General features: G+C 32.9%; 3 protein-coding genes across 3 annotated transcripts; all 3 read left to right on the forward strand.

The window, feature by feature from the left end:
* The first annotated feature begins 717 nt into the window (after window positions 1-717).
* Window positions 718-1,531, forward strand: LOC131800967 (uncharacterized). The gene is made up of 3 exons (XM_059118870.1): window positions 718-869; window positions 1,111-1,228; window positions 1,293-1,531. The coding sequence occupies exons 1-3, from the start codon at window positions 779-781 to the stop codon at window positions 1,429-1,431; spliced, it is 348 nt and encodes a 115-aa protein (XP_058974853.1). The 5' UTR covers window positions 718-778; the 3' UTR covers window positions 1,432-1,531.
* Window positions 1,532-5,427: 3,896 nt separating this feature from the next.
* Window positions 5,428-7,670, forward strand: LOC131800968 (uncharacterized). Its single transcript, XM_059118871.1, has 3 exons — window positions 5,428-5,587; window positions 5,659-5,776; window positions 7,520-7,670. Exons 1-3 carry the CDS (start codon window positions 5,503-5,505, stop codon window positions 7,620-7,622), a joined length of 306 nt encoding a protein of 101 aa, XP_058974854.1. The 5' UTR covers window positions 5,428-5,502; the 3' UTR covers window positions 7,623-7,670.
* A 4,518-nt stretch (window positions 7,671-12,188) lies between these two features.
* On the forward strand, window positions 12,189-12,775 carry LOC101895439 (uncharacterized). Its single transcript, XM_005188120.4, has 3 exons — window positions 12,189-12,349; window positions 12,413-12,533; window positions 12,594-12,775. Exons 1-3 carry the CDS (start codon window positions 12,265-12,267, stop codon window positions 12,727-12,729), a joined length of 342 nt encoding a protein of 113 aa, XP_005188177.1. The 5' UTR covers window positions 12,189-12,264; the 3' UTR covers window positions 12,730-12,775.
* Window positions 12,776-16,886: the final 4,111 nt, after the last annotated feature.

Below are 16,886 nucleotides of genomic sequence, written 5' to 3' on the forward strand. Positions count from 1 at the left end.
ATATATGGGAGCTATATTTTAAAATTTTAAAAACCTATCTCTAAACTGTATCTGATATCTGCTACCGAAGATTACTGTTGTGTAGCGCATATTACGTATGTGAGGGACTTTAAACCCCAAATCTAAACCGATTTTCACCAAAATTGATGTACTTGCTTCTGGGCGGAATTTGGTGGGATGTGCTAAAAATCAGGTCACTTGAACTGATATTGGCTATTTGGTGCACAATTATCCCGAAATCAGTTAATGATATATGGGAGCTATATATATATTTCAATCGATTCTCTCCAATTTCAATAGGGTTCGTTCTTGGGACAATCACATTGTGTTTGCATTGATAATATCGAATAATAAAGGCGACCTGCATTTTGTTCACAAAAATACGGACATGAACAGACGGACGCACAGAGAGATGGACTGATATGCATAAATCGACTCAGAAAGTGTATGAAGATCCTCAAAAGTAATTATGGGTCGATCTCGCTTTCTTCTCCATGTTACAAACAAATGCACAAAAACATAATACCCTTACCTCTATGTGATGTAGAGTATAAAAATGACCACTTGAGAGGTTTTACTGTACTTGTTTTACTACTTAAAACACATTCTGTCACATCTTGACACATCTCAATCGAGCACCCTCTTGGGGTGTATTGAACCTTTTTGTGAAGGTCGTATCAGTTATACCACTGATGATGAGTACTTCAATTGGTGGATATATAAATCAATTGCCCATGTTTGGCTAGTCTACTGTAGAATTGCTTATTGAGAGGCCAAGATGAAATTCTTATCGCTCGTTTTGGTGTTTTGTTTGCTTAGCGTTGTTGGCACGTTTGCCAAGAGTTTGGAATCGTTCTATGGCATGACAGGTAATAAAATCGGAATTTGAATTTTTAATTCGAAAATATTTTTTAATTATGTAAAAGGTGATTTGAAACAAAAAAAAGTACAATAAAATTAGATCAAATTAAGAATTACATGTTGATCCCTTGACTTTATAACATGTGTTCTGATTCGACTAAATTCCAATTATTCAGAGAAGAGACAACGACCTCAGTCTCGCAGAAAACTCATGTTTAATTCAATTATAATTTTTTGTTATTTTTTTAGAGCATCCCGGCAAATGTGTCTATGAAGATTTAATTATTGCGCCCGGTGAAACGGCCAAGCCAAAGGGGAAATGCCAACGCTTTTCGTGTGGAGAGGAGCTGGTGGGTCACATTCAAAGGTATGTCCGAATTTCATAATTATTATTTAAATTATTAATTATTAAATTGTTTTATTTTTTATAGTTGCGATTACAGATACATTATTCTAGAGCCACCATGCTGGTGGGGTGATATAGAAAATCCGGATTTGGATTATCCCAGTTGTTGTATGAGAAAAATTATTTGCCCAGAGACTGATGATACGACCGATGTGTATTTCTGAAATAATTTTAGTTTAAATTTAATAAATGCTGTGATAAATGAAGGTAATATAGTTTGGTCCTGCTCCTGATACTGTGCAAGAGTGATTTCTGCAAAAATGTGCCCAATTTTTTTTTAGAGAAAACGTGTTTTAAACGTTTGACTGGCATATACTACAGGGTGAGATTAAAAAAAAAACAGCAACAAAGTCAAACGCCATAATTTTTACATTTTTTTTTTAATTTTATTGAATGAAAGCAAGAAATGTCGGAAATAGCATCAAATTTAAGAATAAGTTTAGATTTGTTCGAATTGGTCACATTTGGCACGAATTGTGGCCTTCAAATGGCCAATGAAACCATCACACGCTGTCCGAATGTTGCTCTGCGGCATTTTTGCTCATTCACGGCGAAGCGCTTGCTGGAGGTGATCGACTTTTTGATATTTTTTAGTGCCAACCGTGCTTTCCAAAATACTCCAGACACAATAGTCCAACAGATTGGTATCCGGAGATTTTGGTGGCCATTGTGGTGGCTGGAAATGAAGCGAGGAACCTCATTTTGTAATCAATCTTGGCGTGCTGAGTGAGATGGTGCTGAGTCCTGTTGGAAAGTTCAAGTCCGCGGCCAAAATGTTTGCGTGCCCAAGGCTTTAATAAACCCTCCACAATATTTTCGCGATAATATTCGACATTTATTCTGATGCCACGGTCGATTAATACGAGCGGAGATCGACCATCGGCTGTTATGGCTGCCCACACCATCACCATGGCTTGCGCTTGAGTTCTGGTGGCCAACCGAAGGGGCACATTTACAGCTCTTTGGCAAGTAAAGACGATCATTTTGTTTGTTTACAACAACGAATGTTTTCTTATCGGAGAAAACCAAATTCGGCAGTTCACCACTTACGGCCAAGCGAAACAACTTTTTAGCCCTTTTGAATCTATTTTCTCTCAGTTGCGGTGTAAGTTCTTGCACTTTTTGGAATTTCAATGGCTTTAACCCGAGCTATTTTTTCAATATTTTGCCGAATGGAATATTGCGATATGTACAGCTCACGAGTCATTTTTCAGCCACTGCGACGCGGGTTACGATCAAGTCGCTTCTTTGCTTTTCGAACGATTTTTGCTGATGTTGCTGTTTTCTTCTGTCCACTTCCTTGACGTCGGGATACGCTATTAGTATCACGTTAACGATCAATGGCACGAGACACAAAAGATTTCATATTTAAATGCTGAAGTGCTCTAACAATAGTTACTTGAGGTTTTCCAGACAAATATAAAGAAATCACACTATCACGCTTGAACTCCATCACGAATAACTTTTTCTCTGGAAAATTCTCACCAAAATGCTATTGTACTCTTATAAACAATATAATGAGCTGTCACTGGAATAATTTTAACAGCTGTCGGACGATTGGCTTAGAAATGACAGCAGTCTGAAGTTGGTTGCAGTTTTTTCACCTCACCCTGTATTTATGGCCTACTCCACATAGGGATCAGGGTATTATGTCTTTGTGTACATATTACAATATTTGTTTGGCCTAAGGACAAACCCTCTTGAAATTGGTGAGAATCGGTTCAAATTTAGATATATCTCCCATATATATCTTCAACCGATTTCGGGTTAATTGTGCACCAAAGTCCAAATGAGCTGAATTTTGGCACATCCGACCAAATATAGTCTAGAAGCAAGTACATTAAAATTTGGTGAAAATCGGTTCAGATATAACTATAGCTCCCATATATGTTTCATCGGATTTGGATCGGAGTTTAAATCCCTCACATGCGTAATATGCACCCCAGAAGAATGATATTTGGTACCAGATAGCTTATGGAGCTCAAAAATACATATGTCAAATTTTATCGATATCGGATCAGATTAGGATAAAGCTTCCATATATATATTTATCCGAGATCAGATTTATTGTTCACAAAATGACTAATTTCAACTTAAATGGACTGAATTTTGGCAATTCGGACTGAATTCATCCTAGATACAAGTACTTCAAACCTGGAAAAATTCGGTTCGATTCATCCGTTTTGGTGTTAAAATCCCTTACATGCGCAAAATTCACTCTACACCAATAATATTGGAAACAAGACACAGCTTAGAAATAATTGCTTAAAATGTTGTCAAGATCGGTTCAGATTTGGGTATAGCTCCCATACATATCTGTATCCGATTTCAGGTTGTTTGTGTACCAAATGGATGATATCAGCTCAAATAGAAAGAGTTTTGATGAATAATTCGAATTCAAAAACAATCATATTTGGTATGTATTAATCTGTATTATAACGCAAAGTAGTGTAGGGTATCATAAAGTCGGCCCAGCTCGATTTTGACTTTTCTGGTTATACCCTCAGCCATATGGTATATAGAGGGTATATATTATTTAATAGGACGAAAGGTGCCTCATCGAAATAAGGTTTCTAGACCCTATGACTCTTTTCACCAAACCCGTTTCAAGATATTTAGCGTCGATCTAGCTATGTCCGACCGTCTCTTTATCTGTCTGTCTGGCTGGTGCGTGTCATAAACCTCTAAGGGAGTATCCGATTGGGTCAAAACTTGGTACATCGTAATATTATTATCAAACTTAAATCGAGTTCGGAGATGGGCAATGTCGGTCCACTCCTTCTGGTACCTCCTCCACAAAAATTAGAAATTCTCAAAAAAAAAAAAAAAACGTTTTTCTGGTAAAAAAATAAAAATAATCCGATATTGCTCTAACGTTGCAACTCCTAATATTGGACAATAATGGTCCACTCCATTAAGTACCAAGGTAAACATTTTTAATATCCCTGAAGCTCATAAAACGCGGAATTACCATCCGATTCCATTCAGACTAGGTACATCTCGAAATTTTTATACACACAACATCTGTTATATAGATGGTGGAGATCGGACCATTCCTTCTGGTATCTCCCACACATAGAGTCGAAGTTTTGAATAACCGAAACTATTATAAATCGGAAATAAGCCTCCGGTTCTCTTCCCATTGCACACATTACAATATTTTTATTGACCCAAAGTCTGGCGAGAAAATGGGATATATCGGTTCACTATTTCTGGTACCTCCCTCACAAAGGGTCAACATTTTGAATACAATGAAGCTCATAAAACGCAAAATTAAAATCCGATTCCATTCGGACTTGGCACATCTCAATAGTTATATCAACCCAAGATATGTTATAAAGATGCTAGAGATCGGAACATTCCTTCTGGCACCTCCCCACAAAGGATCAACATTTTGTGGGATTTACCAAAAGGAGTGGACCGATATATTCCATTTTCCCACCTTGGAATACCCAATATTGGGGACACCATTGTGTGGGGGCCATTGGATATCGTGGATAGACCATCTTCGAACTTGACCTGCCTGCACACAAAAGACTGATCTGTGCAAAATTTTAACTTCCTATGTTAATTCGTTTTGACTCCAGGGTGATTACAACAGACGGAAGGAAGGGACAAATCGTCTTAGAATTTTACTCTGATCAAGAATATATATACTTTGTTGGGTCTAAAACTATTGTTTCGATGAGTTACAAACGGAATGACGAACTTTATATACCCTGGTGGAGGGTATACAAATGTTACTGCTTGCTGAAACGAAAAATAAATTGAACGATTTGAAATTAATAACACAGCATTAAACATTTTATCAGTTATTCATCCCTGCACTTTCTTAGCGAATTGGATCTTCCAGAGCGAACTGGGCAATGATGAAATGCTATGACAAAACAATATTTTTCTAGATTCCGAATTTTCGGTCAAAAATTTAATGTTTTTTGTAGACATCTGTTCTTTTTCAAATTCTTATTAAATTTGTCTATTTCTTTTTTGGTGTAGTTTTTGTTGTCATTCTATCTATGATTCTTAGTCGCAGCGACCTTTTTATGAATAGATTAATACAAGTTTATCATAACTTGTTCTTTGAAATAAAATTTCGTAAAAAAAAAACAAGACGAACATTTGCTGATAACATTGGACTATCAAATGCACGGCTTAAAAATATATAAAACGGCTTGTGCTCTCTTACGATTTGTCAGTTTCAATTCATTTCTCCGCCATCGTTTGACTGCATCAAAATGAAAGTTTTAGTTATCGCTTTAGTGCTTGCCTTCTGTACCACGGCATTTTCATATGAAATGTCTGGATTTTTCAAAGAAGATGGTAAGGATAAGGACAAGCAAATTTAGTATATTAATTTAAAAAAAAAAAAAATAATTTGCTGCTAATTTCAGCTCATCCTGGCAAGTGTGTCTACAAGGATTTGATCTTATCGGCCGGTGAAGAGGGATATCCCAAGAGTGAATGCGTTCGCCTTTTGTGTGGTGACAATAGTTTTGGCACAATTCAGGGGTAAGTTTTGTGAGAATGTTTTAGAAAAACTGGCAGGGATTATTATTTTTATGCAATACTTCATTCGATATTATCAAATACTGCATTGATAATACTTTTTATACCCTACACTCCATAGCGGTAAGGGTATTGAAACATGGAGAGGGAAGCGAGATAGACCCATAGTTACTTTTCAGGATCTTCATAGAATCACTTTCTGAGTTGATTTATGAATTTCAGTCCGTCCGTCTGTCCATGTATTTTTGTGAACAAAATGCAGGTCGCATATAATAATCGATTGAGATGAAATTTTTCAGACAATATTTGTTTGGCCCAGGGAAGATCTGTATCTATATACAGGGTGAAAATTCAAACGCCATAATTTTTACATTTTTTATTTAATTTTATTGAATGAAAGCAAGAAAAGTCGGAAATAGCACCAAATTTTAGAATAAGTTTAGATTTGTTCGAATTGGTTACCTTTGGCACGAATTATAGCCTTCAAACTGCCAATGAAACAATCACACGCTGCCGAATTTTGTTTTGGTATATTTTGACCCATTCCCGGTGAAGCACTTTGGTATATTTTAGTGCCAACATTTCTTTCCAAAATACTCCAGACACAATAGTACAACGGCCTGGTATCCAGAGATTTTGGTGGCCATTTTGCGCTGGAAATAAAGCGGGGAACCTCATTTTGTAAACATTCTTGGGTGGCGCGTGCTGAGTGCGATGCTGCAGAGTCCTGTTGGAATGTACAAGGTCTGCGGCCAAAATGTTTGCGTGCCCAAGGCTTTAATACGCCCTCCAGAATATTTTCTCGATAATATTCGGCATTTTTTCTGATGCCACGGTCGAATAATACGAGCGGAGAGCGACCATCGGCTGTTATGGCGGTCCACATTATCACCATGGCCGGCGCTTGAGTTCTGGTGGCTAAAAACTGCTGGACAACGAATGTTTTCTCATCGAAGAAAACCAAATTCGGCAGTTCACCACTTTCGGCGAAGCGAAACAACTCTTTAGCTCTTTTGAGTCTATTTTCTTTCTGTTGCGGTGCAAGTTCTTGCATTTTTTGAAATTTCAATGGCATTACCACGAGCTCATATTTCAGTATTTGCCGAATGAAATATTGCGATATATTCAGCTCACGAGCTATTTTTCGGCCACTGCCACGCGGGTTCGATCAAGTCGTTTCTTTACTTTTCGGACGATTTCTGCTGATGTTGCTGTTTTCTTCCGTCCACGTCCTTGACGTCGGACTACGCTACCAGTATCACAGTAACGAGCGATGGTACGAGCAGGAAAAGATTTATTCACATTTAAATGCTGGAGTGCTCTAGCGATAGCCACTTGTGGTTTTCCAGCAGAATATAAAGAAATCACACTATCACGCTTGAATTCCATCATGGATAATTTTTTTTCTGGAAGATTCTCACCAAAATCCTTTTATACGCTTGGAAACAATATAGTGAGCTGTCGGACGAATGACTTAGAAATGTCAGCAGCCTGAAGATTGTTGCAGTTTTTTCATCCCTTAATTTGATGTGATGTAGGCAATGTTATTTGGTTCGTAGTTGGTATCATCTACTTCACATTAAATTCCCAATATAAACTTTTTTGTTACTCGTTGTGGTGTAGAGTATCATATAGTCGGCCCCGCCTGACTTTTGACTTCTTTCTACTGGTTTTTGATTTATTGATTTGATATTGAAATTGAATATTTCTTTTCATTATGCAATTGTTTTATTTTTGTATTTTCAGTTGCGGTACTCAAGCGGCTGCCCCTCCTTGTAAATTGGGTGACTATGTGAATCGCGATGGCAAATATCCCGAATGTTGTAAACGCCACGTTGTATGCCCCTAATTTTGTAAACTGTCGATCGTAGAAAATAAACAATTAGAAAAATTTAAATATGTGTATGTATTTCGACCACAATCCAAAACTGTAGTTTTCAAATCCGAACTGATGGAAAAAAACGGGTTTTTTGAGGGACGTTGGTGTAAATTGCACTCTGAGGTATTGAACAAGTAAAAAAATATTATGTTCGACCGGAGCGAAATTTCAATACTACCCCATATGCAGTTAAATTTATCAATAAACCATAAAATGAGTGAGGTGGTTCCCATACCAAAATGGGAACCTCTATAGGCAATTTTATACTACAAGGCTTGTAATCTATCAAATCTTCTAAAATACCAAATTTGAAACAATTATGTGGGTAAATGTGACCAGGATTATCAAAATACCGAATATCGGTGGGTATAGTTAGATGTGCACTTTAGAAAAACGTGGAAATAAATATTCTATGTTTTTCCACCGGGCAGGGAACCCATTATGAACTGCAAATACCAATTTTTAACAAACACCAATTTGGAGATGAACTTGCGAAAAAAAATGTGTCAAAAATCATCAAAATACCGAATATCGGTGGAGGGTATACAAAAAAAAACCAAGGTGGAGGGTATAAAAAACTTCGTAAAGTTGAGCAAAACAGAGATGACACGTGTGTGTAGGTACCCTTATATGGGGTCTATACCAAAACGTGGACCCATACAAACAATGTTTTGCCACCGGATCAAGAACCCATCATAACCAAGAAAAACCAATTTTTAGCAAATCCTTGAAAGTATCGGGGCTACACCAAAACGTATATACAATTTTTCGCCACACGAGCTAGAGCCCATTATGACCTACAAATACCAATATTTAGACTAATCCGTGGAAAATGTGGCAAAAATCATCAATATACCGAATATCGGGAGGATACCTTTTCAAGGTGGAGAGTATAAAAAACTCAGTAAAGTTGACCAAAAAAAGAGAAGACACGTGTGTAGGTGTTTTGAAAGTTAACCTCGCATAATAACCTAAATGGAGGGGAATAGTTCTTCACTCTTCCATTTTTTTACCCTCCACCATACTAGGGAGGGTATATTAACTTTGTCATTCCGTTTGTAACTCCTCGAAATACTCATGTCAGACCCAACAAAGTATATATTTTCTTGATCAGCGTAGACTTCTTAGTCGATTTAGCGATGTCTCTCTGTCCGTCTGTCTGTCTGTCCGCCTGTCTGTTATAATCACGCTATCTTTCGAACAAATTGAGATAGAAGGCTAACATTTTGCACACATGTCTATTTTTTAAGTAGGCATGTTAAGTTCGTAAATGGGCCATGTAGGTCCACGTTTTCATATAGCCCCATATAACGGTACCTCCCGATATTCGGTACTTTGATGATTTTAGCGACATTGTTCACTGGAATTGTTACAAATTTGGTATTTGAAGTTCGAAATGGATACTACAGCTTAAGACAGAAAATGATCTGTGCAGGTCCACGTCTTCGTATAGCCCCCATATAACGGTACCTCCCTATAATCCGTGTTTTGATGATTTTAGCGAAATTATTTACCGGAATTGTTTCAAATTTGGTATTTGAAGTTCGAAATGTATACCACAGCCTATGGCAGAAAACTGTTTGTGCAGGTCCACGTCTTTGTATAGCCCCCAGATAACGGTATTTACCAATATTCGGTATTTTAATGATTTTAGCGGCATTATTCACCGGAATTGTTTCAAATTACGTATTTAGAGTCGCATTGGGAACTACAGTCTGTGACAGAAAATTGTCTATGTAGGTCCATGTCTTCGTATAGGCCCCATATATCAGTACCTCCCTATATTCGGTATTTTGACGAGTTTAGGTACAATACCCACCGAAATTGTTTGAGATGTCGTATTTGTAGTTCGTAATGGATGCTATAGCCTGTGACAGAAAATTGTCTATGTAGGTCCAGGTCTTCGTATAGGCCCCATATATCAGTACCTGCCTATATTCGGTATTTTGACGAGTTTAGGTACAATACCCACCGAAATTGTTTGAAATGTCGTATTTGAAGTTCGTAATGGATGCTATAGTCTGTGACAGAAAATTGTCTATGCTGGTCCAGGTCTTCGCACAGATCCGATATAACGGTACCTCCGTTTGTACGATATTTTGATGATTTTAGCTACATTATTCACCATTTATTTCAAGTTTCGAGTTTGAATATGATAATGGCTTATGACAAACACGTCGTATAGACCCCAAAATAACGGCTATAATAGGTATTTCTAAAATTTTAACAGAATTAAAACCCTTAAAAAATTTTTCGAAAAGTTCCAAATTCGTTCCATAGCGTAGAGGGTATTCGAAGTTCGGCCCGGCCGAACTTACTGCTTTTTAATTTGTTTTGTTTTTTTTTTTTTGAGTTTTTGTATTAAGATTCCTTGGAAACCTTGAATTTTAGGTATTAAATACAAGTTTTTAACAAAACCTACTAGAAATTGTTTCTAAAACCCTTTTAAAAAACTAAAATCAGTGGCTATCTTTATAAAAAGGCTGTAGAAAACATGAAAAAATGTTGACTTTTTTGCTAGCAGCGAAGTAAAAATACTAAAATGTAAAATAAAAGTTTTGTCGGAGTTTACCCTTACAAAAAAAAAAAATTGGACTGACATAATCCATTTTTAAAATAAATGAGTAATTCAAAGCACTCTATAAATTTGGAATCCCTTTGTATATGGTCAAGTCCATATAAAGGCCTTAAACAATGAACCCGAAACTTATTTTTGGGTTTTGATCTATAACTCAGAGGGCCTATTGATATGAAAAGTTGCAGTGAATTCAAAATAAGATCTTAGTTTGTCGAAAAAAAAAAAGGTTTTTATACCCTTGTAGGGTATAATGTGTTGGGGGTATTATAAGTCTGATTGGGCCAATAATTATGTAACACCTCGAAATATTGGTTTTCCACATAGGAAAGTATATGTGGATCTTCCTATCTCACCGAGCTGAGACGATCTAGCTATGTATGTCTGTCCGTTCGTCCGTCTGTCCATGTTAATTTGTAATCACTGGAGATTGGGTTAGGGTCAGAATAGAACCCTATTGTTTTTGGAGATGATTGCATAATATTTAGGGGTTGAAAATTTTCCTGATTTTGCAGTTGCTCTGTAGGCCATAATTATGAACCAATCGACGCGGAAATTTACATGGAGTTAGAACTTAGGACTGGGCTCAAGCTCACCAATTTGGGCGCCCATCGGACAAAACCGCGAGTATTGTAACCCTAGCCAAATCACAATACATTAAAAGGTCACTCCTGCGCATCAAAGTGATGCTGATAGCCAACAAATCGGTTATATAGTAAAATAGGAATAATATAAAAGAAATATATCTTATAAGCGGAATAAATAAGTCAAGAACCGCTGATTCACATCAATTCGAAATGGTCTCTGGCCAGAAAAGGATAAAATCTAAGAAAATCGCTTAAAAATATACCAATAAATGAGTGAATATCTTTTTTTTTTCAATTTTTTAAATTTTTCTCATATCTTTTGTCGCATGCGATTTTTTTTAAATTTGACAAACAATTTTGAATTGAAAATTTTCTAAATTTTTACACCCCTCCACACTACGCTTTGAGGGTATTATATGCATGCCGCAATTATCGTCCGATCCTCACGAAATCGCATAAGGTAGCGTTAGGGTCAACATTAAAGCCTATTGTTTTTAAGATGTACATTTGGGGTTTCAAATGGACTAAAAAAATTTAAAATTTTCTAATTTTGTATTCGTTTTATAGGCCACTAATCGACACGGAATTTCGCATCAGAAGAGAGTTAAGGACAGGGAAGAAGTCTAGCATTTTGGATGACTATTGGATTATATATAACTATAAAATGGACCACAACTTTCGTGTGACATGTCGTCTTGAATACAACAAATATTGGCCAAATTCTCCGGGTCAAAAACCTAAGGGTAACATCAGGGCTCTTTAACATTATTTCAAAAACGAAATCTTCCAAAATGAATTTGGATATAAGAAGACTTCAAACATATCGTAGTGTTGTAGGGTATCACATGGTCGGCCCCGCACGACTATAGCCTTTGCTTACTTGTTTTATCTCAACCTGTATGGACATATCCATGTGGCTTAGAATTCATCTACAATTTTGATGATTTTTGAATAATTTTAATCGGCAGCAATGGTATATTACTTTTAAAATTAAATAATTTCCATTCAACCGTAATATGTTAGTTGCTGACTAAATCACATTAACATATAAAAATTCACCTCTGACCTTTACATTGATATCGCATATATATATAAAATAAAATGTTGGAAAATTCTTTGGCATTGAATTTATGGCCTCGCCGAACCATAGCATTTCCGAGCTTCTAAGGGTTACATATGTTTATAATACAGCCTTGGGAAACATTTTATTATATTTCAGTACATCTAATTTGTAGGTTTCTTATTTACTGTAGGGTATAATAAGTTTGTCACCGTCGAACCACTCATCGGCTACACTTGCTTAATAATCTCACTTGTTCCATTTTATTTGGCCTTTGTGGCCAATCATAAATTTGTTAATCGGAGATAATGAAGAAAATGTTTAGCAAATAAATAAATTTTGGTTTCAAATATTGAATAGTTGAGTTCTAGTAGCATTTTACGTTCAAACATGAAATTATTCGGTTTGGTTGTGGTTATTTCGATTTTATGCGGCAGTTTTGCTGCTGTCATGGTTGCCAAGATGGGAGATCCGGGTAGAAATATTTGCAATTATAATTAGTAAAATAATGATAATAAATTGTATATTAATTTTTTAGAACACCCTGGCAAATGTGTTTATAACGGTTTGATTTTGTCACCCGGCGAAAGTGGTTATCCCGAGGGCAGATGTCTTCGTGTCTTGTGCTTTGGTGCTGATGGTAGCGGCAGAATACATACGTAAGAAATATTAAAAATTGCTTGTATTTTTATAGTTCTTAATAAAAAATCATATTTTAGTTGTGGATCGCAAGGAGCACAGCCACCCTGTGTTATGGGTGATTACATGTACCCCGATGCTCAGTATCCCAAGTGCTGTGAAAAGGAAATCATTTGTCCCGATAATGTAGACGAACATGAAAATAAATTATTTTAAATTACCAAAAATTGGAAACGAGAAATGGCATGATCTGGATTTTCTTTTATATTCTGAACGAACTTGATTTGAGATCCGCAAACTTGAAAATGGAAATAAATTAAAGAAAGCTTATTTTTTTACAAAATTAGATGACAGTATCAATCGGTTTTGCTGACAGATGTATGGCCTCTCAAATGTCCATTTTTATACCCTCCACCATTCTATGGAAGGTATATTAACTTTGTCATTCCGTTTGTAACTCCTCGAAATACTCATGCCAGACCCAACAAAGTATATATATTCTGTCTGTTGTAATCACGCTATCTTTCGAACAAATTGAGATAGAAGGCTAAAATTATGCACACATGTTTATTTTGCCAGTAGGCAAGTTGAGTTCGTAAATGGTTCGACGTTTTCATATAGCCCCCATATAACGGTAGCTCCCTATATTCGGTATTTTGATGATTTTAGCGACCTTGTTAACCGGAAATGTTCAAATTTTGTATTTGAAGTTCGTAATGGATACTATATCTTATGACAGAAAATTGTATATGCAGGTCCAGGTCTTCGTATAGCTCCGATATAACGGTACCTCCCTATATACGGTATTTTGAAGATGCTACATTATACCCGTTTATAACCTGGTAATGGCTTATAACAAATAATGCCTATGTAGGTCCACGTCGTACTGACCCCAATATAACGGCTATATTCGGTATTTTTAATATTTTAACAGAATTTTTAACGGATTTTATTTTTTGAAATTTCCAAATTCCAAATGATGAATGATATTCAAAGTTCGGCCCGGCCGAACTTGCTGCTTTTTAACTTTTTTTAAATTTATTTTGAGGGGTGGTTGCGAATGAGTGGGACAATAAAAATATTACAAAGTATCAGATTTGGACTATCGACTACTTCGATGGTATCTTTGGAAATGTGTCCTTTATTTGTACGAAGGGAAGGGTTTTAATTCTCAAATTTGGTATTGAGGTCTCTGTTGATATCTGAGATATGAAGTTGGTTTAGGAAGTGCGTATCATAACTATACGAAAAGTACTAAATGTTGTAATTAGTGAACGTGTAGGGCTGGAATCCCAAAATTTCATATTGAGGTCACTGTAGATATATGATTATAAGATGTAAAGTTGGTTTTGCAAACACGTGCTATATTTTTGTAAGAAAAATACTTAATGGTACTAAATTTGGTATTGGGTGAAGAAATAGTTCAAGAATCCTGAAAATTGATGTCACTGTTGGTATCTGTCATTGAGATATGTACTATAATTGTTCGAAAAATCGTACTAAATTTGGTATTGGGTGAAGGGACAGTACTGGAATTTAGATATTGATATCTCTGTTTGTATCTGAAATTGAGATATAGAAGTGATTTTGAAAATGTGTATTCCGTTAAAAATTATGTTAAAATTTTAAAAATATCAAATGTTGCCGTTATATTAGGGTCTAAACGACGACGTTTAAAATATTCAAATGCGGAACTTTAAAAAAAATAGGCGAATAATGTAGCTAAAATCATCAATATAGTGAGGTACTATTATATGGTAGCTATACCAAAATGTAGAACTGCACAGACAATTTTCTGCCTTAGGCTGCAGTATCCATTACGAACTTCAAATAGCAAATTTGAAACAATTCCGGTGAATAATGTCGCTAAAATAATCAAAATACCGAATAGAGGAAGGTACCGTTATATAGGGGCTATACGAAGGCGTGGACCAACATGGCCCATTTTCTGTCTTAAGCCGTAGTATCTATTACAAACTTTAAATATTAATTTTGAAACAATTCCGGTAAATAATGTCGCTAAAATCATCAAAATACCGAATATCGGGAGATACCGTTATATGGGGGCTATACGAAGACGTGGACCTGCACAGACAATTTTCTATCTTAGAGTAAGAGGATTTTTTAAAGACCATATTTAAGATTTTCCGGCCATATACTTTGTTTCAAGAAGATCCTGGTAAAAATATCGTATTTGTTTGTTTGAATCGTGGAATTGGTATTTTTTCAAGAAGTTCCTGTCAAAAAAAAAAAAAATAAAAAATAAAAAAATAAATAATAAATAAATAGATAAATTATTTTTTTATATTAAAAATAGTTTTTCGATTACTTCTTTCAAAGAGATTTTCATGTAACTGGCTACTATCCGCCCTATGTACTCCAACCAGCTTTTTCCAATAGTAATCAAATTAAATGGAAAACCTCTTCTCATTAATGAATACTGGGTATTCCCTTGCGATTGCGAACTGTTGGAATTTCGCTGTATGCATTTCTAAATAATAACATACGTGTGTTCCATTGCATGCGGTATTTGTGGTTAATCACTGCATTTCCAAGATTATAAAAATGTGTAGTAAATCAATTGGTTTCGAATTCAATAGATTAGTTGATTTGGAGCTGCTTACATTTAAACATGAAATTCTTTGGTTTTATCGTCTTTGTAATTATTTATTGTCGAGGTTTTGCTGCGGTAATGGAGGGGAAAATAACAGATCTCGGTAAAAATATATTTTTGAAAAAAAGCTAAAAGAAAAAAATATAAAACATAAAAATTATAATCATAAAATTTAAATTATAATCATTAAAATTTAATAATAATAATAATAATATAATAATAATAATAATAATAATAATAATAATAATAATAATAATAATAATAATAATAATAATAATAATAATAATAATAATAATAGTAATAAAAATAATAATACTAATAATAATAATAATAGTAATAATAATAACAATAATAGTAATAATAATAATAATGATAATAATAATAATAATAATAATAATAATATAATAATAATAATTAATAATCATAATAATAATAATAATAATATAATAATAATAATAATATATATAATAATATTAATAATAATAATAATAATAATAATAATAATATAATAATAATAATAATAATAATAATAATACTAATAATAATAATAATATATAATAATAATAATACATAATAATAATAATAATAATAATAATAATAATAATAATATAATAATAATCACAATAATAATAATAACAATAATAATAATAATAAATAATAATAATAATATAATAATAATATAATAATAATATATAATAATAATAATAATAATAATAATAATAATAATAATAATAATAATGATAATACTATAATAAGAATAATAATATAATAATAATAATAATAATAATAATAATAATAATAATAATAATAATAATAACAATAATAATAATAATAAACAATAATAATAATACAAATAATAATAATAATAATAATATAATAATAATAATAATAATAATAATTAATATAATAATATAATAATAATAATAATAATAATAATAATAATAATAATAATAATAATAATAATAATAATAATAATAATATAATATAATAATAATAATAATAATAATAATATAATAATAATAATATAATAATCATAATAATAATTAATAATAATAATAATAAAATAATAATAATAATAATATATAATAATACTAATAATAATAATAATAATAATAATAATAATAATAATAATATAATAATACTAATAATAATTAATAATAATAATAATAATAATAATATAATAATAATAATAAAATAATAATAATAATAATAATAATAATAATAATAATAATAAAATAATAATAATAATATAATAATAATAATAATAATAATAATACATAATAATAATAATAATAATAATAATAATAATATAATAATAATATACTAATAATAATAATAAAATATAATAATAATAATAATATAATAATACTAATAATATATAAAATAATAATAAAATAATAATAATAATAATAATAATAAATATATAATAAGAATAAAATATAATAACTAAAATAATAATAATAATAAATAATAATAATAATAATAATAATAATAATAATAATAATAATAATAATAATAATAATGATAATAATAATAATGCTTATAATTATAATAATATTAATATACTACTTATATTAATTATAATTACAAATTGTCTCCATATAATTTAGATCACCCCCGGCAAATGTGTTTATGAAGGATTGATCTTATCACCCGGTGAAGATGGTTATCCTAAAGGACAATGCATGCATGTAATGTGTTCTACAGCGGACGGCAGTGGCACTGTTCACACGTAAGCTAATTTTGAGATTTCAATTGA

This window comes from Musca domestica, unplaced genomic scaffold, assembly GCF_030504385.1.
Source record: "Musca domestica strain aabys unplaced genomic scaffold, Musca_domestica.polishedcontigs.V.1.1 135, whole genome shotgun sequence".
NCBI lineage: Eukaryota > Metazoa > Arthropoda > Insecta > Diptera > Muscidae > Musca > Musca domestica.